The sequence below is a fragment of the Cyanistes caeruleus genome, chromosome 2 (assembly GCF_971803275.1).
Source record: "Cyanistes caeruleus chromosome 2, bCyaCae1.hap1.1, whole genome shotgun sequence".
Classification (NCBI taxonomy): Eukaryota; Metazoa; Chordata; class Aves; order Passeriformes; family Paridae; genus Cyanistes; species Cyanistes caeruleus.
Genome location: NC_141702.1, coordinates 109,495,485 through 109,520,057, shown reverse-complemented (window position 1 = coordinate 109,520,057; position 24,573 = coordinate 109,495,485). Strand labels below are relative to the sequence as shown.

The following is a 24,573-nucleotide window of genomic DNA, read 5'->3' as shown; positions in this document are numbered from 1 at the left end:
CTAGGGAAAATGTTTTAACCTCCTTTCTCATGAAAATGGAGAGTCAAGGCACTGCTTCTTGAAGCTTCTGGTCTGAGCTCTGCATATGAAAAGGTAACAGTGAAATGAGGAGAGGACTGTGGTGAAAGATCTCCCTCTGGCTTTAGTGGTATCACCCTGTTTGTAATCTCACACAATTCATGTGAAGGTTTTCTTTCTTTAGGCTGACATGGTTGAATTTTTAGAAGATTTGAATGTTCAAGTGTCAGACTTCTCTGCATGAAGGGCATTTGTTACGTCAGCTTTTCTAAGTGACAGCATAAACACCAAGGCATCTTTTTCTTAGTCCAGAAGGCAGATCTGCACCCTGGTGTGTTTTCTGCACCTGCAGAGTGCATGAGAGGGAAAGGCACTTGGAAAAGTAAGAGGTGAGAATTGTCTTTTCTAGGTAGAGGGATCAGCTGGCCTGTGTGATCTCTGTGGTCTTTGCATACTCACATGTGACACTCTTGTCACACACTCATGGGGTGTTTTTTTAGTTCTGATCCATAAACCTAACTCCTTATTAGTCAGGACCTCTTCACCATATGGTAGAGTAGTTAGATTTACAGTGGGAAGCATTTTCCATATCCAAGACAAGATAATGAGTTCTGCAAGATCTTTACCTTGAATTTGATGAGCAAGGAGAGGGTAGTGTCTGGAAAGTGATGCACTCCTATAGAGAAACAGCTAAGAATATTTCTCAGTAAATGTTTTATGGGCACCTAAGAGTTCCTTCAGATCTCTCATGGAAATCTGTTGATACTGGGGAAGGGTCTGAGACTCTGTGGTCTGCAGTTTCCCTGTGGCTCAGAATCAGCTCTACCATGTGGACCACCTGCAGCAGGCAACCTGCTCCAAGGCTCTGAGCTTTGGTTGTAGCTCTGTTGCTCCAGCTGAGCAGCTACTGGTACAGCTGTGCTTCCTGTATGTTTGCAAATGTGCCAGGAGCCTGGGAGCCCTGGTACTGGTCCCTCTGACTCGCTTCCTCACCTCGGGCTGGTCTTCATGTGGCTGTGTTCCACACGCCCTGTTCTCTCTGCTGCTCCCATCTGGATGCCCAGTCCAGCATCTTTCCTGTGAGCACCTGCCAACAGGAAATCAGCTGGCCTTATGTTTATCTTTGCAGTATGTGTTTGACTACCAGGAAGGCGATGTTTTTGGCTGTGTGGCCGACATTGGCTGGATCACAGGACACAGCTATGTTGTGTATGGACCACTCTGCAATGGAGCCACCTCTGTCCTGTTTGAAAGCACCCCAGTGTACCCTGACCCAGGTGAGGAAGTGGTGGGAAAAGGTTTGGCTAGACGTGGCAGAAGAGGTTTAGAGACCTGTCCAGCATGACCTGCCTTCTCAGGAGAGGTAAGCTCCATTGCTTTGGATCATGTGCATACAACACTTGGGAACATCTGTGAATCCAGGGTAGGGGAAAAAACAACTTGTCATTGCTTTTGCTTTGCACTCACAGTAGTAACAGCTCAATCTTTGGCTATTAACCTTTCAGCTGAGTGTCTGCAGCAGTATGTCAGTGCTGGAAGGGTAAAAAGCCAGTTTGTGATTTTGCAGGTCGTTACTGGGAAGTGGTGCAAAGGTTGAAAATTAATCAGTTTTATGGAGCACCTACAGCAATACGCCTGCTGCTGAATTATGGAGAAGAGTGGGTGAAGAAATATGACAGATCTTCCTTGAAGGTTTTGGGTTCAGGTAAGGGGCATGAAATCTTCATCTGAAAAAGACAAAGGGTTCTAGCTGGTGGAATGAAGATGTCAGAGGAGCTCAGCTGACCACATGGATATGGTTAGAAAGAAAAAGATAAAGTAGGCTCTGTGTCTGGCTTTTCAAATATTTTCTCAGCAGAGGAAGCAACAAAATCACATTTTGGGTCCATTGAACTTTTGTATGATTGCCTGTTTCCTGGATTATTTTGCAGGATCACATTCGTGGCTAAAAAGATGTTAAAGGGCATCACTTTGAATTTTACTGGCATACATGACCCAGGCAGCATTACCCTGCATTATTTTCTATTCTGGAGGTTCTTATTATGTGACCTGCACTGATTAGTTACTTTCAGTGATATTCATTGCTTGCCTTTTGGTCCTTCTGGAAGAAGTCAGTTCTCAATTACATGAGTGCATCACAGTCCTTTGTGCATCCCAACAAAAGTGCTGTAGGCATTCTGCTTGGAGATCATGCATTCAGCTTGCTGTGCACCAAGAGGGAGAATGAACTGCCTGCAGTATCCTGGGTCTCAGATTGTTTTCTTTCTTGTTTTGGTCTAGTGGGAGAGCCCATCAACAAGGAAGCTTGGCAGTGGTTCTACCAGGTGGTGGGAGAAGGACGCTGTGCCCTCGTGGACACGTGGTGGCAGACAGGTAAGAGGCAGCCTTGGGGGGCACAGGGGACCCTGACCATTGACAGGTTGCTGGTGGGGAGAGGGGGATTAGCACATTTCAATTTGATGCAACAAGTCTGCCAAAAAAGCCCTCCTGGCATTTGGATCAGCTTTTGAAAGTCACTGGGGAGTTTCTGCACATAACAGCAATGTAACAACATGTACAAGCAATAGCAGTGTTGCATTTTTTGTTTTCCTCTGAATGTTCTTTGATATTTTGAGTGCTGGAAAATGCCAATTTCACCTAGAAATATGGGGCAGAGATTGAATTTCTGGGCAAAGCTGGCAATAGTCAGCTTGAATCGCAAAACTCATTTTCAGTTTATTAACTGAACTGACCTTGTTATGGTCTTATCATGCAAAAGCACTGAAAGCACATATAGCCACAATCTGTACTTAGGTGTGCTTTGTTTTCATTTCTGGGAATGGTTGGGGAGGATGGAAAACTAAGCTGTGTAGTCAAAGGGACCTTGTGCAACTGCACTGGCAGATTGGAAGGGAGTGAGTGGAGACTTTCTGGCTGCCCATCAGGTGGCTGGAAGACCATGACCATCACCCAGCAGAACTGCTGGGGAGCACCTTCTTCCATGATTGAATTGATATTCTGTAGTTGTGTTGGCCCTGGAGCTTTGATACCTCAGAAGGGATGCACCTGTGTATTGGCAACATGCTTGGCCCAGCTGTGTGAATCAGCTGAGGTTTGTTTGCTATGTACAAGCTGCTGGACACTGTGACTGGCTGTCTCCAGTCCAGCTGGAGCAGAGCTGGCCTCTGTCTCCTAGCGTCCCTGACCAGCAGCAGGGAGAGGCTATGTGCTGTACCCAAACTGTGGTTGTGCTGCCTGGTGGGGCCTTCTGCTCAAAGGAGTCCTGCACCTTCTTCCTGGCTCCTTCCTCAGCACCCAGTCCTCTCCTTTCAGGGAAACAGCACTCAGGCTAGAGGTGTCTTGCAATATGTCCTTCTCAAGTTGGGAGATCCAGTTTGCCATGGAGACAGGAGCACAGCTGCTGGCATTCTGCCTCTGCTGAAAAATAGTCTTAGACTGCCATTGAGCAGCATATTCATTCCCTTTCCAGTCAAGCTGCTCCTGATCTCATCCTTATTCCTGCTAGCAGGCTCTCTATCTCAGCGTGATAAATTTTCTTCTGGCACACAACCAAGTTCCATTTAATCCAGACCAGACTTGCAGGCTCTTTTTTTTAAAAAAATTTTCAGATTTGAAATAAAAACACCTCAGAATTCAGAGCAGCAATGTTAACTGCTATCTACTTCAACTACTGATTTCTTTTATCTTTTGGGTTCCTACATGCTGAGCAGAAGGAAAGATGACTGGCTAAGTCTTTCCTCATTGTATGCTTTCTTCCTCGCTGCTCTGAAGGAAAACACCATGGAGAAGCAATTGATTACTGCACATTGATGTAATTGATAAGAATACAGTTTTGCCCTAACACTTTTTGGTTTTTTTTTTTGTTAACTGGTACATGCAGTGTTCATACTGTGTTTTTTATTTCCTCCAAAGTACAGTGTTAGATCTTGTATTAAACTGCATTTGTTCTGGGATTTTGGAGCAAAAACTGTCAGGTGAGAGGTTTAAAAACATTCACTGGACAGTCTTTTAGTGCAGAGTACTTGGTCTTACCTTGAACCAGGCATAATTTTGCAGGTAAACAGTTACCAGCTCCAGGAAGCATAATATAACAACAAATATTCATGACATTGATTTTATTAGAAAGTGGAATCAATCTTTTTCTACAGTTGATGCTTTAATAAAGAGGAAGCCTGATTAATCTTGGAAAGATTATATATGCCATTTAAACAAAAAGGGAACGTGGGAAGAGATGACAGGAACAATGTGATGGATGCTGGCTCTGGTCCTGCAGTGTCACCTTTCCTATACAGTTTCAGAATAGCTGGTTAATTGTGCTGCTGTGTGCAGTGTCCTCCATGGGACACTGCTCTCTGAAGCAGCAACCTGTTGCCAGCTAATAAAGCCTGGCAGGCATCAGCCAATGGTGATTTAAGAATCCCTTTTAAAATCTTTGGATGATGCAAATGTGTGAGAGAGCAATTATGAGAAGCAATTTTAATAGTGTGGTGTATGCAGATGAAAAATTCCTATGGGTCTTGCTGTTAAGATACCAGGTTGTGATTGACAGTAATAGAATCAAAGCTGTACTTGAGTTTTGGGTATAGTACTTCATGATGCAGAAGAGGTACTAGGTATTTTGACTTTTGTCATTGATGTCTCAAAAAAAAAAAAGAACAGACATGAACAGAGGCTGGTTTTGAAATACATTTCTGAATAGACACTGGAAGCTTTTGTTGTTGGCATCATCTCACATTGATTTAGACTGGGCTGGTGCTTCTGAAACAGATTCCCCCCAGAGCAGTCATTCCAGTCTGTCTGTGGTGGCAGAGAGCACTTGCCCTACTCTGCTGCCAGATGGGATCTCTCCATGGCAGAGGGGAGCCTGGTTCAAAGCGCTCATCCCCTGCTCAGACTCAGCTGTCCTTGCCCAAAGTCTGGGTGGGTTTGTACCATGTTGACAGTGTGGGCACAGGTAATGTGGAAACACAGCTTTTCTCTGCCAGCTCTGCCTTTGAATAGAAAGGCTTCATAAGGGCAGGGTAGAGCCTAGAAGTTTTGCTTGATGTCATCTGTCAGTGGCTAAAATTGGTACTTCTAAACCAATTTATAATATTTCTTCCCCATGAGAATAATTTTTAAGGCACCCTTGCTACTGTGCAGCTCCCTCAGGAGTGAGATTTTACTGCCTTGTGTGCAGCTGGCTGCAGGATGTGTAGGAAGTGGCAATCACCTTGTTGAAACACAGCTCTCAGTGCTGTATTTAGGATGAGTACTGGCTTAGCAAGAGCAACCTTCAGTTTAGTCAGGGTCCCTGTTCTGGTGCAGGTTTTGTCTGTGCAAACAGAGAACAGCAGGTGCCTGTGATGCTTCTTCCAGGAACAATTCAAGCTCCCCTTTTCAAAATTAATAGAAACATGAAGTGAATCAATGAAATGGGAAATACTTCTATGTGTAAGCCATGTGTGAAAACATTTGCTACAGATCTAAACCTTAAGGCCATCAGAGACCCTTCTTCATAGCTGGATGCAAATTCAGGGTCAAATTCAGCTGTTACAAACTCTGGTTTCAATTTTCACAAGCTCAGCAAAGGTGGTAGAGGAATGCACTCTCCATGGCAGAATTTACCTTTATTTATAGAGCTGTATTTTTACAAGCCTTAGTCTCTTTTTTTTTGTTTCTCTCTTGTGTTTCTGAATTAGATTTAGAATAGAAAAGACCTCATTACTGTTAGAGTCTGATTTAATGTTCATCCCAGCAGGAATGAAAAAGGATGATTAAAAGGTTCAATTTTGACTAGAAGATAAGCTCAACCTGCCTATAAGGGGTGGGTTAATCTCATACTCTGTAATGACAGTAATTCAGGTTCCTGAAGTGCTTTTCCTGCTAACCTTAGACAGATGTAGGAACACTAGAGGGAGATAAACCCCCTGATATGCCTATACTTTCCCTGTAAAATCACTTCTGGGTAGGAAGTGAGGATGTTGAGTACTGCCCGTGCCAGGCCTGTGCTGCTTTCAGATGTCTGTGCTCCTTGGTTCTGCAGGAGTCATTCCCAGTGGCTCTTTCTTGAAAGGTGGCTTCACTGTTTTCTTCTTGGCCTAATAAGAGCTGGAATTTTCTTTCACCCAACAGTGGATGAACTACATATATTTTGGTTTTCATTTTTCTTCCAGAAACTGGTGGCATCTGCATTGCCCCACGGCCCTCAGAGGAGAAAGCTGAGATTGTTCCAGCTATGGCTATGAGACCTTTCTTTGGGATTGTGCCTGTGCTCATGGATGAGAATGTGAGTTGGAGCAGTGCTGGGTGCCCAAACGAGAAGCTGCTGTGTGTTTCTGCTTTAATCACCTTTTGGACAGCAAAGGAACAGGATCCAGAAGGATGCTTGTTTCTCCTTAAAAATGGTAGAATAGATGAGCAATTTATTTATATTTATATATACATATATATATATATATATATATATAGAGAGAGAGAGAGAGAGAGAGAGAGAGAGAGAGAGAGAAAATATCTCAGTTGTCCATATAGATTCCCCAACACGGCATTGCAAGTATCTGGAGGAGACTCCACTTGTGACCATCCACTTGAGCAACAGGGTGATTCTTGCCACAGTGACACAGAAGCTCTTTACTATTCCTCTTTTTTCACCTGTTCATCCTTCCTGTGCTTAAACCTGCAGGGAGAGGTTATAGAGGGCAATGATGTGTCTGGTGCACTCTGCATTGCCCAGCCATGGCCTGGCATGGCAAGAACAATCCATGGAGATCACCAGCGCTTTATTGATGCTTATTTCAAAGCCTACCCAGGTAAGGAAATTGCCAAGGGAAGGCAGTTTCACTGCAGTATAAGCATACTGAATATTTTGAGCAGTACTTTCTGCTATTTCTGTGCCATAATGCTCTGAGGTGTGTATCACAGGTTGCAAGCGTGCCCTGATGGTTTTAGGTAGTGTTGACCTTTCTAGCTGTCAAAAGGGATGTATTTTCTAGAAAACTTTAACACCCAAGCTTTAAAATCCAAATATCTTTTCTCTGGTGCTTTTTATCTCACTTGGAAAAAGGCATATTGGATGGGAAATACCTCCTGCATCACTGAATCTTAACCCTGTGTTACAACTTCCCGTTTTAAAATGTAGCCAAGTTGTCTGGTAAGTAACTAGAAGTAGCAGGAAAACATTTTTTGTAGGACATTGGACAAGACAAATGTCTTCACTCAGGGAAAGAAACTGAAAGGGATTTGAAATCTACAGGCAAGGCAGGTAGGCAAGAATTAGACAGGCAGTCCTGAAAATTGTACAAAAAGGGCTGGATTATAAGAATGGGAAACTGGTACAAGAAACTGAATGACCCCATAGTCCCTTATTACTCACTACATTTGCATTTGATGTCTTGTTGATACTTAGTTGATAGTTGTTTAATTGATCTGGAAGGGCAGAACACACGACTGAAAGTCCATGAATAGGGCAATAATGGGTCCTGGCAAGAACCACCTCCAGATTTCACAGCAGTAGCTGCCTGCTGCTTCTCAGATGTGCTACTGGAACGATTCAGATGCAGACATGGCCTTGGTGAAGATCCAACACAATCTGTGTTACCGGATGTTCCTTAGTGACACTGGAGTTTCCAGGAAACCCTGAGTCTTTTTCAGTTTCCATCAAATGTTTTAGACCCTCCATGCTTATCATGGGGTGGTTTGGAATTTTCAGCTAATGTGATAGCAGTGTTTCTCCTATATTCACATGCTAGAGAGTGACTGTTATCTGAATCTTGTTAGCTGGGAGGGAAAATGACTTTTCATCCATCCCAGTGCAAAAGATTAAAAAAACAACTGGCAGTGTTCCCATGCACAAAATATATTAGAGCTGCTCCCTTTCAGCTGAACAGCTGTAGTTTTCCATGTGTGCCGAGATGTAGCCAGCAGCAGTTCTGAGCTTGACCAGTAGCCTGTGGCATGATGGCAAATGGCATTTGAAGTGGTTTTGCCTTAGTACTGTGTGCCCCAAGAGGCTTGAGCACACAGCTGCTGTGTAGATGTAGGCATGCAAAGCCTAGAGAGATCAGAGAGCCTCTCTTGGTTCTGTAAATCCAGCTGAGCATCGCTGGGTTGTGTTGCTGGGCATGATTCTACTACGGGAACATCAGCCTCTCATTGCTGCTGATTGCCTACAGTGATTTGTCTATCTTTGCAGAGACCTGAGCTTCACCATCTTGGTGCTATTCAGGTGCCTTTTAGGAGCTAGCACAGCTGAGGCAGAGCACAGGAAGGCCAGGGATGGCAGAGGGAAGTGGGAAATGGTGTGAGTCAGGTCACACAGATGTGAGTTGGTGAAGGCCTGCGAACTGCCTGATCCACCCTGCCCTACTTGCCATACTATGGCATGGTCTGTCCTTTACCAGAGCCAAAACTGCCACACTTGCTGCTGCTGATCAGCCCTGTGTCTTTGCTGCAGGTTACTACTTCACAGGGGATGGTGCTTACAGGAGCCAGAAAGGCTATTACCAGATAACGGGGCGCATGGATGATATCATTAACATAAGTGGACACAGGCTGGGGACGGCAGAAATAGAAGATGCAATGGTAAGTTCCAAGCAGGTAGAGGTCCCTTGACAGGGCATATCTGTGAGGTAGGGTGACCCTTTCAAAGCAGCTGTGTCTCTTGCCTTCAAACACCTGCCCCTACATAGATGCAGCTTGATGCACAATGAATAGCAAAGGTGCAAGAGGAAACAGCTCCCTTATTGAGGAGACAGCAAGTGAGCAAGTGAGGGGAGCCACACTGTGGACAGTCCTTGCAATCGAGCTGTCAGAGCTGTATTTCCTCTCTCCTCTGATGTTGTACTGTTGCAGTTGTTTTGGATGCTGGTGGACGCTCCTTAAGTGTTTCTCCTATGTCCTCCTTCCCCTCTGCTAACACCTGACCTTTCCTTCCTAAACCTGTGGTTCCTGAACTAACTGAGTATGCCCGAGAATTCAGCAGTGTTAAACATAAAGCCACCTTGATTTATGTCAGCTGCAAAGCTAGCCTGTCATCAAAAAAATAATTTTATCTCTGGGAATTGAAAACAAAAAGTCCTCAGAGTGTTTAATTTAAAGCTTGACTTGTATATTTATTTCTGTATTATGTGCCTTGCTTGCAAATGGCACTTAAACATAACATCTGATGAACCTGAGCTGTGTTCACATAGAACACAGGATCCTACGTTATCCTCTGTAATTCTTTTGTCTGTGCAAGTTTCTGATTGCAGCTATAGGATCCAGTTCCTCTCACAATCTGTGTATGTGTATGCATATGTAAAAGCAAATACATTTATGTGCCTGGATTGCTCTATGATGTTTACTGTCATATTTTAATCCAAGATAACATAATCCATTCTTTGGTGTGGGATGCAGATACATGGTTTCTTCTGGTCTGTGCACTTCTTACTGCAGATGAGTGTTAAATTAAACTCTGTAGTGCAACAGAAGTAATCATTGTTGTGCAGCATAATAACAGAAAAGCATTTGGGTTAGGGAATAAAGAAATCTGATTCCTTCTGCCTTCTTGTATGCTTTGGGCACTTATAAATACAAGTCCAGTGTGGACTGTGATGTTGTCAACTTGACTTTTTACCTCTGCTGGACACAGTTCTCTGTAGCACTGAGCAGTGCAAGACTGGTTTTGCTTGTGATTTGGCAGTGGCCAGTCACCATATAGTCATGCACAAAGAAACAGAAAGAGGGCTTCCAGCTATTGCAAATTCAGCTTGGTGTGCAGTAGGCTTAGGAGTGGATGTAGGAGTACTTATTTTTGTGTATAAAAGCAGGGCCAGTACAGAGCTAATCCCTGAGGTGTGGCCGTGGCCATGGCTACCAGCTGACCCTGCAGTAGGAAGTGGCATCCAGCTTTCCTCTTGTGCTTTCAGCAGGATCTGTCAAGGGGAGAGCAAGATATGGCAGGTTGTTTTGTTTGTAGAGCAACTGGCACAAAATCTGTCGAGCTTGAGGCAGTTCTGATTTGTGTATTTGTGCTTTACTTTTTGTGAAGGCTGATCACCCTGAGGTCCCTGAGACAGCTGTGGTTGGGTATCCACATAAGATCAAAGGAGAAGGTATGTGAAAAGCAGTATCCTGACATGACATCTGCATATACTTGCCTTAAATTCTAACCCAGGCTGCATGTTAGGAGATGCTGAGTGAATGGGAGGGAGTTATCCTTAGGCTGACTGGCACTGCAGCCCCAAGAGACAATGATAGCCATGAAAATAGCTACATGCTCCCAACCTGGGTATTACTCCCTAAACTGTTTTCATACATAGTGTTTGTATATATGGTAGACCTTCCTTTTATAGGATTGTGCTTAGAAATGTCTTTTGAACAGATTGGGAATAGCTGATTTACATTGGACTTTACATTACAACTTTTGATCCCAATAACACTTTGGTAATTTATGTTGACTTGTCATTGTCACTGAGATGAGTCAAAGATGCCAAAAAAAGGCTGGGCTATCATTTGAGGCCTGGAGTCTGACTTGCTTTTGTAAAAAGATCAGTGGTTTTCTCGTCAGTCTCTAGATTGTGCAGAGGAAAGTTCTGAAACCTTCCTTGGCATTCAAATAAGCATCCTTGGTCTTTCTAGACTATCTTTCTAGAATATGAGGTTTGTGGCTTCTGCTCATTTGTCTTCCAGGTGCCTTTGCTTTCATAGTGCTAAAGGAGCAGACAGCTCGTGTAGACCACATCAAAGAAGAGCTCAAAACCATAGTGGCTTCCAAGATAGCAAAGTACGCTGTGCCTGACCACATTCTGGTAAGTGGGAGACTGATACTGGTACCAGCAACAGGAAATGGTCACATCAAGCAACCCTCACCATCCTGCCTGCAGTGATGCTGTTGTCCTGCTCTGGCAGGATAAAGAAGCAGGAAAACAGAACTGGCTGGAGGGGTGGGCAGATGCAGTGGTCTGCTTGCATGTGAGAGAGGCACTGAGAGGCAGTGACACTGCCCAGCTAGCTTGCAGTGATAATTAGCATCAACGTCAGACCTCAAAGCACTGACTGTTTCTGTTGTACAACAGGCCTGGCCCTGGAAGCACTGATGAGCTCCAAGCTCTGTCTCAAGCCTCCTCACCTTTCAGAAGCTCCCTGTCTATGTTAGGGGAGAGTTCACAAACTTAGCTGTCCCCCAAGGTCTGCCTGCATACATTTCTCTCTTGGAGGCAGTGACCAGATGCTTCTTTGAGGGGCTCTGCTTTAGCCACCTGCACGTAAGGCAGACACCAAGGAACAGGCAACAGAATACAACAGGAGCAGGCAAGATTGGAACAGCCCAGGATATCCTCAGTGGATTGGAGAAGCTTCCAGGACTTGCACGTGTGCAAGGGAATGCCTCCATTTCCCTGTGTTTTGAGGTAGCCCTGTAGAGAAGTCCTTTCCTTGCGTGTCAGTTAATGCTACTACATTGCTAATGTAGTCTACTGGCCTGATCATGTAGCAAAATTTGAGACCTTTTGGTGTCTCTGTTCAGTGTCTGAACCTCTTCATCAGGCTCACATTTATCTAAAACCTTTGAATTTTCTAAGTCCTTCCCAAGAGGCATAGTCAAGGCATTTGAGATTTTTATGGTTATGAAGGAAGGTGACAGATACCAGGCAGAGAGAAATATCAGCTGACAGAAGATATCCCTGGAGTAGGAGACCCTGCAGCTGGTGTGCAGAATTATGTTGCTTTGTATTCCTGCCTTGTAAAGCTGAATATATGTATTTCTGTCTGTTCTGGTAATGTGTGGAGATTTGTGTCACCATTGCTGCCTAAGTTCTCATGTGTAATTAGATTTTAATAGTTAACAGCATATTTAGAACCTGATTGCTTAAAAGAGCTGTGCATCCTGCAGCACTTAGTGTGGAACCTGGAAATGGGGAACAAAATCCACTTAAAATGTATAGCTAGTGACAGTCCTTTCCTTGGACATAATCTAGTGTGCTCCATGATGTATTTCCCAGGAGTCTCAAAGGAGCTGTGGCCATGAAATAGGGTGCCAGGCTTAGGATAGTTCAACCAGATCTCCTTGTGGTTTCCAGCAGGACTCAAGTTCTGTTAAAGGTGTGTATTTCCCTTCTTTGCAGGTGGTAAAGCGCCTCCCTAAAACGCGATCAGGGAAGATAATGAGAAGGCTGCTGAGGAAAGTAGTCACTGAACAATCAGGCAACATGGGAGATGTTACCACACTTGATGATCCAGATGTTGTCAAGGAGATATTGGATGCTTACCAGAAATACAAGGAGAAGAGTTCCTCATAACAGGTGGCTCTGGAATTTGTCTCCTTCAGAAATGTGGAAGGTCTCAAATAACCAGGCAAACAACATAGTTCTCTCTTGATGTTTTTTTAAAAAACTGTTTCCTTCTAGGGCTACAAGATTTTCCACTCCACAACATTTTTTGAGATGGTACAGGGCTAGCAGCAGTCTGCAGTTTTCCACTGTCAGTGAACTCCTTTTCTTTGCACTCAGGGCTGTTGTAGAGCAGATACTGGTGGCTTCCACGAGCTATGCTGAAATGTAACATGAGCTGAAGCAAGATGCAGATGTTAATGTTCCTCTTTTTAATATTACTGTACTGGGAAATGTTTTTTATACAATACTTCTTCTTGTTTTAAAAGAAGCCCTGGAAAACACTTCTTCAATATTTTCCTTCAGCTTGGATATCTGAGTCCAAGCAGCTGTATTTCAATGCAACTATGGTGCCTTTTCAGTAATTCTGTGTATTCTAGGAGATGTTTCATATGCATTACTAGAGACATGAGAAGGACATGGCTAGTCTGATAATTCTTCCTTGACTTTACCCATTATTCTAATATATTCTTTGGTTTTCCTCAAATGGATTTTTTCCTACCACAATGTGTCCTGGGACTTCCCAGAGATGGAGAGCCTGTGACCCTTCATGTCCCACCTAGGTAACCCAGCACCAGCACTTGCAGCTGCAAAACGAGCCACAAAGCCCATGACTGGACTTCCTACATGTCCTCAGTGCATTGCTGCCATGCTGATTTACCAAAGAGTTAAGTGCCATGTGGGTACCCACAAACTGCGCAGTCCGCTAAAAGAAGTGCCTCTTAGATGCCTTGTGGAAAGTGATAGCAGCATTCCAGACCAGCAACCTCAGAATAGCAGTGAAGAATAGCCTTTGTCCTTCCTGTGCTTTCAGAATTGCGACTAATGTAGTCATTGTTTTATTTCTGGATTCATTTTATCATGACCACATTCCAGTTGAAGCACTACTTATATTTGGGTTATACAGAAGAATTTGCTAGTAGGGTTATTTATCCCCGAATTTAATTGGAGCAACACTGCTTTTTCCAGGGAAACTGTGTACTGGGAAGACAATTTGTGCACCTAACTGGAGGCACGAAAGGAAGGAGGGAAATGGGTAGGTGATCTGTAAGACTGGGAAAGGCGTGGGGAGTTTCTTGGCTAGATGAGATTCTGGTACCACAATGGGAAACAGGCTGCTTGAAGTATATGTTCTCAAAGACAGGTGTGTTGGCCTTAGATGCCAGAGTTCCTCCAAGGACACCAGCTGCATTTGCTTTTTAAGAAAATTATTTGAAATGTCTCTAGGGACTGAATAATACAGTAAGGAATACCATGCTTTGTTAAATATCCCATCCTTCTGACTGAAATGCATTTTCACATAAGGTGAGTAGACACCCTGTGGACTTTCTGGGAAGTTGAAGATCAGAAGGTTTGAAGGTTTGATAGAGTTTACAGGATGTTAATATTTTAGGACACTACCTTGTTGCCACTGCAATAGGAAAAAAAACCAAAAAAACCCACTCTGCTTCCTAAAATAATTTTCAAGTGGGAAGCAGACAAGAGTTAATGTTTTTGACAGAAAAAGTACACTCCCTTGTTTAAACAAGTTGTCTCCATGTAGTCTGAAATAACAGTGTGGAGGAAGAAAAATTACTTTTGAACACGATTACACACTTTCCTTTTAATCAAGAAAGCATTTCTTATATTATAGACATAGAACTTCCTGTTCTTGTTGACCTGAAATTTCCCTGCCTGTTGTCCCAGTGGTCACAGGCCCATGGTTTAATTCATCTGAACTGTCTCACAAACACTGTCTGTGTGAGGAGCAATGTGCTTTGGTGCATTGAGACATTAGTCATCCAATTCCTCTGCTCAGGGAAAATGAGAGATGTGTGCACTCCCTCACCTGCTTCCCTGTTGTCTCAGCTTGCATGGGCTTAGTGTCCACGGTTGCCAGAGAGGTTCCAGGCTGACCAGGAAGCTTCCGAAGCACAATAAATTCACAGCTGTGCCAGCTGGGGTGCAGACAGAAAGTTGTGGATGATTCATCCCTGAAAATGTTAAAGGTCAGGCTGGATGGGGCTCTGAGCAACCTGGTTGAGTGAAAGGTGTCCCTGCCCATGGCAGGGGGGTTTAACTAGATGATTCTTGAGGTGCTTTCCATACAAACCTCTTTTCCACAGCTGAGCTGTGGTGCTTGGGATGTCCACCTGCTCAAAGGCCCCCATGGGGTATTCCAAGAGAGCACATGGTGCTCCTGTGCTGCCCACACGGTGTTGGGGACAGCTTGTGCTGGGAAGCCTCAGTCTTTTGGTAAAACTGCACTTCTGCAGGTATCTCAGCACTGCCTCTTGGAGCTGACAGCCTGTGCCCAGCCCATGCAATAGCACCCTGAGTCTGGTAAAAACAGAGCTAGGCAGGGCTTATGAACAGTGCTTCTAATGAAAAGAAGGCACTACTTGGTGCTTTACTGAGTTGGCTACTTACAGAAAGCTTTAAACTGAAATTGAAATTTTACATTTTCCTTCCAGAGTTTAAAGTTTCCATCCAGAGAAGCATCCATTTTTTCTTTCTACCCACTATCTCTGCTAACTGCAGCAGTTGCCTCTTCACTGCAAGCTTGAGTTGAGCTTTGCAACAACAGCACTGGTGTGTGGTGACAGTGCTTTCTACTTCATATGGAACAGGCTTGTGGCTCAGGGAGGGATTCACAGGGCCCACAGAATTGGCACTGTTTTCCTCAGTGCCTGAAATGCCAGGGAGGAGGAAGTCTGAAGAACCCCAGGCCTGCGAGGCTCTTAAGACAAGCTGATCTTCTCCAATCAATGGCCAGATATCAGTGGGATTGTGGGACAAACTGGGGGACAGTTGCTTTATTTAGAAAAGCAGAGCTATTGAATTCTTCTAAACCTTTGTGAGTTCATGAGTGATGTATAGTTTTGTCAGATTGCCTTTGTAGCTTCATTAAAAGAGATCCAAAGTAAATTTTACATATTGCCATTTATTGCAAAGGGCTAGTATGCTTTTGTTTCCCCACTCAGTTTTGCCAGTAAGACCTGGTCATGGTGCTTTTCCCCCCAGGTGGAGACACAGACCATTATTTTTCCAATTCTATAAAGGGAAAGCTCCAGCTGTCTAGAAGTATTTTTTGTACAGTCTAATGTTAAGCCTTTAATTGAATTTTGTTTACTTGTAATCATGCTTTAAGCACGTTTCTTGTCCTTGACCAAAACCAGTGTCTTCAGTGATCTCTGTATTCATATTTTCAATAAAGGAAACAGGTATGATGGGTTGGCTTTCTTTTGTAGGTGGCAGACCTTCTATCCTCTCAAGCGTCAGGGACTTTCTCAGTTCTCTGAACTTTCAAAGAAAGGCAAAGGAGTTTGAGATCAGGATGAATTGTGATCCCAATTGCTGTTTTGCTTTGCTTCTTTTCTCTAAACAGTAGCTCACAGGAAATGAGTTAATACCAGAAAACTACCACTGCAAAAAAGGGCAAAGTTGAAGAACATTTGGATGTCAATAAGCTGCACATCTTGTATAAATCCTGAGATCACGCTGCTTTACGCTTCCTCATGTGTGATGCAAACACAGAATAATGAGCAGGAATATTTAATTACCATTAGTTGATGTGGATAGTTCAGCTCCTTGCTTTGTGCACACTTTGCACAAGTAGAAAAGGAGTGAAAGCAGGGTGTGTGTGGGCAACATGAGAGACAGCATTGTGTAGAAAGTGTATAGCTGTTCCAGAGTCAAGCAGATGAGAAGGAATTTCTTTCCAGGTGCCTTGGATCATTTGTAAGTGACACAAAATACATCCTCTGCAGCGTGTCTTGTCCATTAAGAAGTGAGAAATACTGAGTTTCACCCTCTGCCTACCCCATGGATAAAACAACAGGTATAATGAGGGGACAGACATCATTAGCTTTACCTCCAGCAGCTGCTTTAGGAAAGGTTCCAGTGCTACTTGTAGCTCTTGCAACCCTCTGGCAAGTCACAGGAAAGTCTAGACAGAAAAGCAGATGTCCATCTCCCCGCTTTGTCTCTCAATGCTAACAGCTGCCCTGATCTATTTACTGATAATTTACTGGTAAAAATGGAGACTGTTTTCTGGTCTAACAAAAATAAATGCAGGGGCTGTCTCTGTGATAAATTAAAGCCACCAGATTTTATTTCAGCAACAGGTTTCTGTTTTTAAATTATGCAGGAACAGATGATTCTTTCCCACCTTGAAAACAGACAATTCTGGACAGGGAATTGTCTTCTGACTTCAGAGGTGAAGCATGTTTTTCAAGGCAGTGACCCCAGCCCTGTTTTGTCTGGGATAGAAGGATTTGGGAACATAACCACCTTCTGCAGTGGAAATTATCATGGCTGTGCAAAAATTACCAGCCTACAAACTGTGGCAATAAAATCTGCTGTGGCAGACCATTCTTACTCTTGCTTCTATTTCTCTGTAACTATTGAGTATCTGCGTTGATTTCTGGTGTCTGAGTTGACAGTTTGTCTTTGTTGGGGCTGGGAGAGTAGAACCCAGTGCTTTTTAGTGTTCATCCTGTGTCTGGCATGCAGAAGACTTAAATTTCTTTTTATACCAATTAGATTTTGGGGATATGATTTTCCTTTTCTCTGCCTTGGTCTTCTGCATTCCCAGGAATGACAACCTCACAGCACAGTTAGAAGGGGTCATGGAATAGAGATCGCAAGGTCCTGTGGTAAGCTGGTTGTTCAGGAATGTGGATGTCCTTAGGGATCAGTGCTGCAAACCTCACTTACAGCTGCTGGGCCTTTTGCCTGAACTCAGCCACAGCACAGAGAAAAGGCTCCCTCTGCCATGCCTCCCTTTCCTGGCCAGAGACCCTCTCCGTGGAAAGCCCCGACATTTTGTTACTACGCAAGATGCCAAAGAGCCTTTCATGTTCCTTGGCAGCACACAGCTGGGAGATTCCCTTGTTCCAGCCAGCCCGTGTCTATTGAGCTGCTCTTGCTAAAAATGTTTTTAAACTTCTTCCACTTTCGACAGTGACACCTAGGATCCTTTCTGTAGCACCAAGGCAAAGAAGACAGAAAAATCTCAGTACACCGTATTACCCAGACGGCCAAGAAAGGAGCAAAGGGGATGTTCTGGGAGCCTGTGGTCTGGCAGGGTCGGGGCGTGGGTGTCACACTCACATTCGATTTAAGTCGTGCAAGCAGCTGAGGGTGACAAGAACAGCCCAGCACCTCCGCAAGCTCACAGCCTTGGAACCGCCTCCGGGAGCCAGCAATTGGCGATTGGTAGCCCACTTCCCAGAAATGCGGGGCCTTTCTCCCTGTCCTTCTCCCCTTGACTTTCCCCGCCGGCCGCTCCGGGGAAATCCACCCTGTGCTGGCCCTCAGGGCCGCCCCTCCCCGCTGCCCCGGAGGCTCCCCAGCGCCATCTTGAGGGCGCCAGGCCTCGGCGTCACCGTGCTCACCCGAAGGCCGTAGGAAAGCAGATAAAAACACCCAGAAACTGCCCTATGATTCCAAGGTCAATCTTTTGTCTACAGCATCGGTTTGCTTTCAGAGTCTGGATGAGATTTCAAAATTACCAAGAGAAAAGAGCATGAACAAGTTCTGCATGAACAGAGCATGAACAAGAACCTCAGGGCTTTGAGGGGGAGGCTTTGTGGTGTTTACTTGCTCGCAGGGATGCACAGAAATTGTTGAAATGGTAAAAATAGCAAAACCCTTCATAAATTGGAAGGAAAAGCAGCTAGCACCTCAGAAACATGTTGCTTTTGCTCCTATCTTCTACCTGAGATCTGCCTGGGCAGGGGCAATTCTTCCGATTCCATCAGCACGGCCATGGCTAGAAAGGGCAGCAAGCAGACGCATTTAGCTTCTCCTGCCAGTTCCTGAAATCCCAGTTCTCATTTGTGTGCACTGGGGATTCTGCTTCAGACTCTGAACTTGAACAGCTGATCCTTGGGTGCAGTGCTGCTGCAGCAGCTGTCCCGCACACAGGGAGAGCTCAGGAGCCTCACCAAGGCCACCAAGGACCAGGGAAGGGAACAGGCCCAGGATCCGGTGCAGTACCGTGGAGCTGTGGGGGATCTCTTGTCTTTTTGATGGGGGGTGGGGGGGAATGGAATCAAGAGGAGACAGGGGTCAAACATGCCTATGCCAGGCAGCATTTTCTCCTACCAGAGCTCCTCTGAGTTTAGAGGGCCAGTGAAGCCTAGAGAGCAAATGAGACCCTGGAGTGAGGGAAGGGCTGGCAGGGAAGGAGTCAGAGAAGGCCTGTATAGGCATTTATCTTTCTGAGGGGCTCATGGGGAGATAAAGGAGACAAGGATGTGCCATCTCTCAACACTTCCTTTTTTCCTTTAGTAGTCATATTGTATTCACTGCATTAGAGAGTTTACTTGATCCATTTGATGCCAGGGAGCACAAAGAACTTGAACTTGCTGAAGTCCAGCCCTGCCTGCCTATCTTGGAGTGAGGAGAAAGAGAGAAGACTGGGTGGGAGCTGAGCTGAAATGGCATTTTGCTGCTTCTGATTTCGTTCCAGCTTTTGCAGCAGGGTGACAAATTTGTCCCTGCAAACCATTTTCCATTCCAAGTCACTTGTGGGCCTGGCTGGCAGGTCTGGATTCTTGAAGGGATGCTGCAGTTGGCAACAGGAGCTGTTGTTGATTTTTTCACGTTACTTAACCCCCCCTGCCAAATGCCATCAAACAGCTGAGGAAGGACTCAGAAGGCTGGCCCGGGAGGAAGGGGACCAAAAGCTTGGAAAAAATTAAATAAGTACTCCAATGATGACAACAAAAACAAAGCAATTAATTTTTGACAGCAAATGAGCACCTGCTGCCCCCCAGCACTCCTAGGCTGGCAGGCCGAGCGGTGCCGTTTCCATGACATGAAGTGCTGGTAGCCTGGGGACAGAAACCAGAAAGCCACAGTCAGTCGCAGAAGTCTTCTGTCCTCCCTGTCCCACCATGGCCTGTGCCCAGGCCAGGCTGCTGGCTGTGCTCAGAGCCCAAATCTCCCAACCCATTCTGTGTTTTACAGAAGAGCAGCATGGCAGGCCACGTTCCACCTCCTCTGCTTAAGCACGGCACAGCAACCTCCTCAGCAGCTGCAAGCGCGGGATGCTCTTGTGCCTGTTGCCATCTGCCCCAAGCCCTTCTGCCACCTGTGCTCTGGAGCTGGGTACCCACCTCTGGAGACCTGCTGCCAGGAGAGGAGCTGATCCCACAGGAGGTTCTCATCCTTCTTGAAGGAGATGTCCCTGCAGACTGAGGTCTCCAGGGCTAGTGCAGGCACTAAACACAGTCCACAGACGATGCCAGCACTTCCCCATCCGGTCCGGGTACCAGTGCAATCCTTCTGGAAAAAAACAAAGAACTATTGCATGAAAGGCAATTCAAAACAAGACCTGGAAACAAGGAAAAGCATCAAAGGTTATCGATGTGTCACAGGCCAGGGAGGGTGTGACTACTCCGTGTGAGAATTAAACCTTTCCATGGGTGGGGAAAATCCCCACCTCTCCTGCCCATAAAAACACCCCTTCCTCAAAGGCTTCCAAAGCAGAGCAGCTGGGGCATGGCTTCGGAACCTGTCCACCTCTGCTGCCCCCCATACACATGGATGGATTCTTTTGTCAGGCATGTTGCCCCCACCCCAGCTGGTGCCAGGCTGGCTTGCAGAAGCTGTTCACAAAGCCAGGAGCCGGCTCCCCTTACACGATATCTGTCCCCTGCTAAAAAGCAGCTTGGCAGCCAGAGGAAATATTAATATTCCCCACCACCGCTGAGTGGGGAACCTCCGGCATGTGGCCAGACCAAGCCCTGCCGTGCCTGGAAGCACAAGCATCCCCCGCCCCTCCGCCAGCTGGGGACTCATCTTGATTTTATCTGGGTGCAGAGTGTGTCCTCCAGGAAGGGGCTGCAAGCAAAGCCAATCGGCTCTGCCCAACCAGTGGGCAGCTCGAGGATGGTGTTCTCCAGCTCCGTGCTGCGCTCCAGAAGAACACGCCAGCCACGCCTCGGCTCGCGGGGACATCACGATGCCATTGAGCTGCAGGGGGATGTTTCCCCTTTTCCAGTCCATGGCAACTTCACTGCAATGTCACGACTTCTCCAACAGGATGGGGAGCACTGAGCCGCTCCCTCCACAACTCGCCGGGGACCAGCAGAAGCATCTTGGCTGCGCTCTCTCCTCTGTTCCACAGCTGCAGGGAAACCCTCTGGGATTTTCTTGGAGCGCCATGAGACACGTGCAGCTGGTACTTGCTGGGCTCCTGGATCCCCCCACTGTTTAGAGGGATGGATCTCTGCTGTCTCCTGGGCCAGGTGGGGGTCCTGCAGCCAAGAATGCTCAAGAAGATCTTCCAAGGATGGCCTGTCTGCTGGATCCATGGATAAACACCACCTGATGAGGTGCTGGCACTCTGTGGAGATAAATCAGAAACGGCTGGTCAGTGGGAAAAGGCTCCTGTCCATGCTCTCCCAGGTTCCACGCCGCATAGGCCACACTAAGAGTGCTTGGAGCTGCACCCAAGCTTCCCATTAATCCTCCCTTTTGGAGGAGAGAAGCAGAGAGGCACATGTGCCACCTCCTCCAGCTAGGCTCAGGAGATCAACCTCCTCGCTGGCTGCAAGAGCAGGACGCCTATGTGCCACCTGCCCTCTCCCAACCCCGTTCCTCCTCCTGTGCCTTGAAGGTGCATCCCCACCTTGAGACACCCGGGGCGGGAAGAAGAGCTGGCCCCGGATGATGTCCTCATTGGTGTGGAAAGGAAGGTGCCTGCAGACCAGGTTATAGAGCAGGATGCCCAGGGACCAGATGGTGGCTGGCTGGCCACGGTAGCAGCCGAAGAGGATCCATTCCGGCGGGCGATATTCTGGTGTTCCTATGGGACAGGGGCGCAGCTCATCAGGCTGATGCTGCTCCCTCCCTTCCAGCCAGCTCCCATTCCACAACAGCCAGCCCCTGCCCCAGCGAAAAGTAACTTGGCTACAGCCGGCTGAAGAAGGATTCCCCCCTTCCTCCCTCTTCCCCCTCTGCCAGCAAAGGGGAGAACCTCTGCTGCCCGGCTGGGCCCCGGCTTTGGGCTCACCTGACATTCGGGTGTACAGTGTCCCGGAGGATCGTGCCGCACCCGAAGTCGATGAGCTTCGCCTCGCCGGTGGCCAGGTCAAGGACGATGTTCTCGGCCTTGATGTCGCGGTGCAGGACGCCGCGGCTGGTGCAGTGCCGCACGGCCTCCAGCACCTGGAGAACAGCCCCCGCGCCACGGGCTCCGTCAGGAAGCCCCGCTCGTCCAGGAAGTACCAGAGGTCCTGAAAGCGCTCCGGACGCTCCATGACCAGCGCGAAGCCGTCGGGCAGCTGGAACCAGTCCAGGAGCCGCACGACGCCGCGGAAGCCAGGGCACGACACCATCCAGAGCAGCACCAGCTCCAGGGGCACAAGGGCGCCGTCGTGCTGCGGGGGGACCGCGATGTCGTCAGCGGGGACGATGCTGCGCCGCGCCTTCAGCACCCCCTGCCCGGCTCCACCGCTGCTCGCCATCGCCCGGCTCGGGACCCTGCGCGGCCCCCGCTCACTCCACGCTCTCTCCCCTCGCGGTGTCCCGGTTCCCAGCCCGCCGGGCCTCCCCTCAGCCCCGCTCGGCACGACCCGCCGGCTTCTCCCGCTGGCCCCGCTCACTCACCAGCCGCGCCCACTCCGAGACGCGATCCCGGGACACTCGCTTGATGGCCACCTGCAAGCCAAGGCGAGCGGCTGGCTGAGCTCACCGCCCGCCGCCGCCCCGGCCCGCTCCGACCCGGCCCCGTCTCTTACCGGGGCGCCGTCGGCGAGCCCGGAGTAAACGCTGCCGCAGCCGCCGCTCCCCAGCAGCGGGCCCTGCCGCTAGAGCCGCTCCAGGGGAGGCTTCTCCGCCCGCCCGGGCGGCAGCGGGGCGGCTCTGGCAGGGGCCTCGTTCGGGGAGGCCACCAGCAGAGCGAGGAGCTCTTCCAGAAACTCTTCCAGAGGCGCCACAAGCAGTGCGGAGAGAACCTGGCCGAGGTGGGACCGCGGCAGGCCCGACAGGGGCGGGCCGGGGGCCGACTCGCCCACGGGCGCCTTGCGGGACGCGGCATAAGCCGGGCTGGGAGAGGCTGAGAGGGACGGCACGGCACGGCACGGCACGGCACGGCACGGCACGGCACGGCACGGCAGTAGAGTGAGTGTGAGAGGGAGAAGGGGACGGAGAGCGAGCGGAAAGTCGAGCGGAAAACCGATGGAGAGAGGCGCTGCTGCCGCTGCCGCTGCCGAGCCGCCGGAGCGCGCGGCCGTTCGTCCGTTCCCTCAGCGAGCCCAAGGGAGGAGCCGCCGCGCGCTCCGCCCAACGAAAGAAACAAGCAGAGAAATAAATACCTATGAAAGAAATAACCAAATAAATCAACACAGAAATGCATAAAAATGTCAGCTTGTAGGTTTCTTCTTCCTTTGGTGAGATGAAGCATTTCCCTGGGGAGAATTCCGTGTCCTGATGGTTGTGTGAGAGTGGACAAGAGTGGAGCCTTTAATTTTCAAGTAGAAAGGATAAATTGTGTCAGTAATGGCATCTCTTTTCATCCGCTGTTGAGACAGCTGCAGGCTGCCAAAGGACCAAGTCTGCAATGTGGAACTTGCTCCCGAGTTTCTTTTCCTGACAGAGACCGAGGAGGGGAGGTATCCCAGAATCACAAAGTCATGGCATGGTTTGGCTTGGAAGGCACCTGAAAAATCACATCGTTGCAACCCCCTGCTGTGGCTGGGGACCCCTTGCACTAGACCAACTTGTCTAGAGCTCCATCCAGCCTGGCCTTGAACACTGTCAGAGATGGGGCATCCACACCTTCTCTGGGAAACCTTTTCCAAGAGAGTATTTTTTCTGAATCCCTCATCTAAACCTACTCTCTTTCAGCTTGGATCCATTATCCCTTGTCCTTGTCCCTGTCTGCCTTTGCACAAAGTCCCTGTCCAGCTTTCTTGTAAGTTGCTGTCATGTACTGGGGTAGGCCACAGTTCAGTCAAGCCTAAGCCTAAGTCTCTTTTCCAGGCTAAAGAAGCCCATCTCAGGCTTTCCTTGCAGGAGAGGCATTGGGGTCAGAGATACAGAAAATAGGCCCTTATTTGTGGTGCTTGGCTCTGACACCCAAGAGAGCACTGAGTTTAGCACAACACCATGGAGACAGCTTTCAAAGTTAAGTGGAGAAACTGGAAATGTGAGTGTGTAGGCTAGGTAGAGTTTTCTTAAGTCACTGTGTGAGAAAGTTAGGATTTAGGGTTTAAGTTATATTAGAAAACAAAAGAAAATATAGAAGATTTAGGGTGTTGTCCCTTTCTTCTTCCTTCTTCATCTTCTTCTTCTAAGAGTTTTTAGGTAATAGTGGTTGGATAAAGAAATCTGCAGTGCAGAACACAGGTGTTGGGTCATTGGGTCACTAAGAAAAATAACTTGCCATTTGATTATTGGATAAATTGACACATAAAAGACCTTGGAAAGATTCTTCACTCTCTGTTTTGCACCTTTCTATCTTAGTGTATGTAGCTCCTTGTACTCTGTATATATGTAATATAGATAAGGAAAGAATAAACAACTAAGCCTGAACACAAGAAAACAGCCTCTTTCTTGTCAGTCTCGGTCCTGGGGAACCCAGGGGAACCCAGCCATCAATGTCAGCTCCAACAGAGAGGTGCTCCAGCTCTCACATCATCTCAGAGTCCCTCCTCGGCACCTGCTCCAGCTCGTCTGTGTCCTTGCCGTCCAAGCTGCAGAGCCCAGCAGAGCTGGATTCAGCCCTGCAGGTGCAGTGTCAGTGGCATGGAGGAGACATGGCCCTGCCAGTGGCTCTGGGAGCCAGCAACTGATGCTTGGTCTCCTGCTTCCCAGCGATCTGGGGCCTTTCTGTCTGCCCTTCTCCCCGTGCCTTTCTCTGCTGCTCACCCGCTCACTTGCCCTTGGCTGTCACCTTTGGTGCTCACCCAAAGGCCATGGAAAAACAGATAAAAACACACACCCAGAAAGTGCTCTATGATTCCAAGGACAATGTTTTGGCTACAGCATCCGTTTGCTTTCAGAGTCTTGAGAGGAAAGCTAATGTTTTTACAACTAATTTGATGCCTGAAAGTATTTGTGTTAATATCTTTTAAACTGGTTTTAAGGTCTCTACTAACTTAAGGCAGCAAGTTGTTACTAAGCCCAGACATCTTGGCTTGTGAAACACAGAAGTGGGTCTGCACAAGCCTGAACTTCTGAACTTTGGGGTAAAATGACAGGTTCAGGGGGAGGT

At 47.4% G+C, this 24,573-nt stretch overlaps 2 protein-coding genes across 3 annotated transcripts in view; one reads left to right on the top strand and one right to left on the bottom strand.

The window, feature by feature from the left end:
* The window catches only part of ACSS1 (acyl-CoA synthetase short chain family member 1), a 32,562-nt gene extending 15,841 nt beyond the window's left edge, over window positions 1–16,721 (top strand). Inside the window, exons 6-14 of one of the 2 annotated variants that reach the window (XM_086871632.1) lie at window positions 1,148–1,295; window positions 1,586–1,723; window positions 2,299–2,391; window positions 6,174–6,286; window positions 6,680–6,806; window positions 8,450–8,577; window positions 10,025–10,088; window positions 10,666–10,784; window positions 12,099–16,721. In XM_086871632.1, coding sequence (XP_086727758.1) covers window positions 1,148–1,295; window positions 1,586–1,723; window positions 2,299–2,391; window positions 6,174–6,286; window positions 6,680–6,806; window positions 8,450–8,577; window positions 10,025–10,088; window positions 10,666–10,784; window positions 12,099–12,272 — 1,104 coding nt within the window. In that variant the 3' untranslated portion in view covers window positions 12,273–16,721. The remainder of the gene's footprint in view (window positions 1–1,147; window positions 1,296–1,585; window positions 1,724–2,298; window positions 2,392–6,173; window positions 6,287–6,679; window positions 6,807–8,449; window positions 8,578–10,024; window positions 10,089–10,665; window positions 10,785–12,098) is intronic. The other variant, XM_086871641.1, reaches the window with a different exon arrangement.
* A 2,346-nt stretch (window positions 16,722–19,067) lies between these two features.
* Window positions 19,068–22,042, bottom strand: LOC111926608 (serine/threonine-protein kinase pim-1-like). Its single transcript, XM_086871652.1, has 5 exons — window positions 21,966–22,042; window positions 21,370–21,736; window positions 20,986–21,162; window positions 19,469–20,700; window positions 19,068–19,183 (listed from the first exon to the last, which is right to left on the bottom strand). The coding sequence occupies exons 2-4, from the start codon at window positions 21,692–21,694 to the stop codon at window positions 20,312–20,314; spliced, it is 891 nt and encodes a 296-aa protein (XP_086727778.1). The 5' UTR covers window positions 21,695–21,736; window positions 21,966–22,042; the 3' UTR covers window positions 19,068–19,183; window positions 19,469–20,311.
* Between the last annotated feature and the right edge of the window lie 2,531 nt (window positions 22,043–24,573).

Bases quoted from the DNA above. Each gene is read 5' to 3' on its own strand.
- LOC111926608 (XM_086871652.1), bottom strand. From the start codon at position 21,694: ATGGTGTCGTGCCCTGGCTTCCGCGGCGTCGTGCGGCTCCTGGACTGG. The intron at 21,163-21,369 runs GTGAGCCCAAAG...CCTGTCCCATAG, and splicing joins ACTGTACACCCGAATGTCAG to GAACACCAGAATATCGCCCG. The intron at 20,701-20,985 runs GTGGGGATGCAC...TTATCTCCACAG, and splicing joins CCCGCCCCGGGTGTCTCAAG to AGTGCCAGCACCTCATCAGG.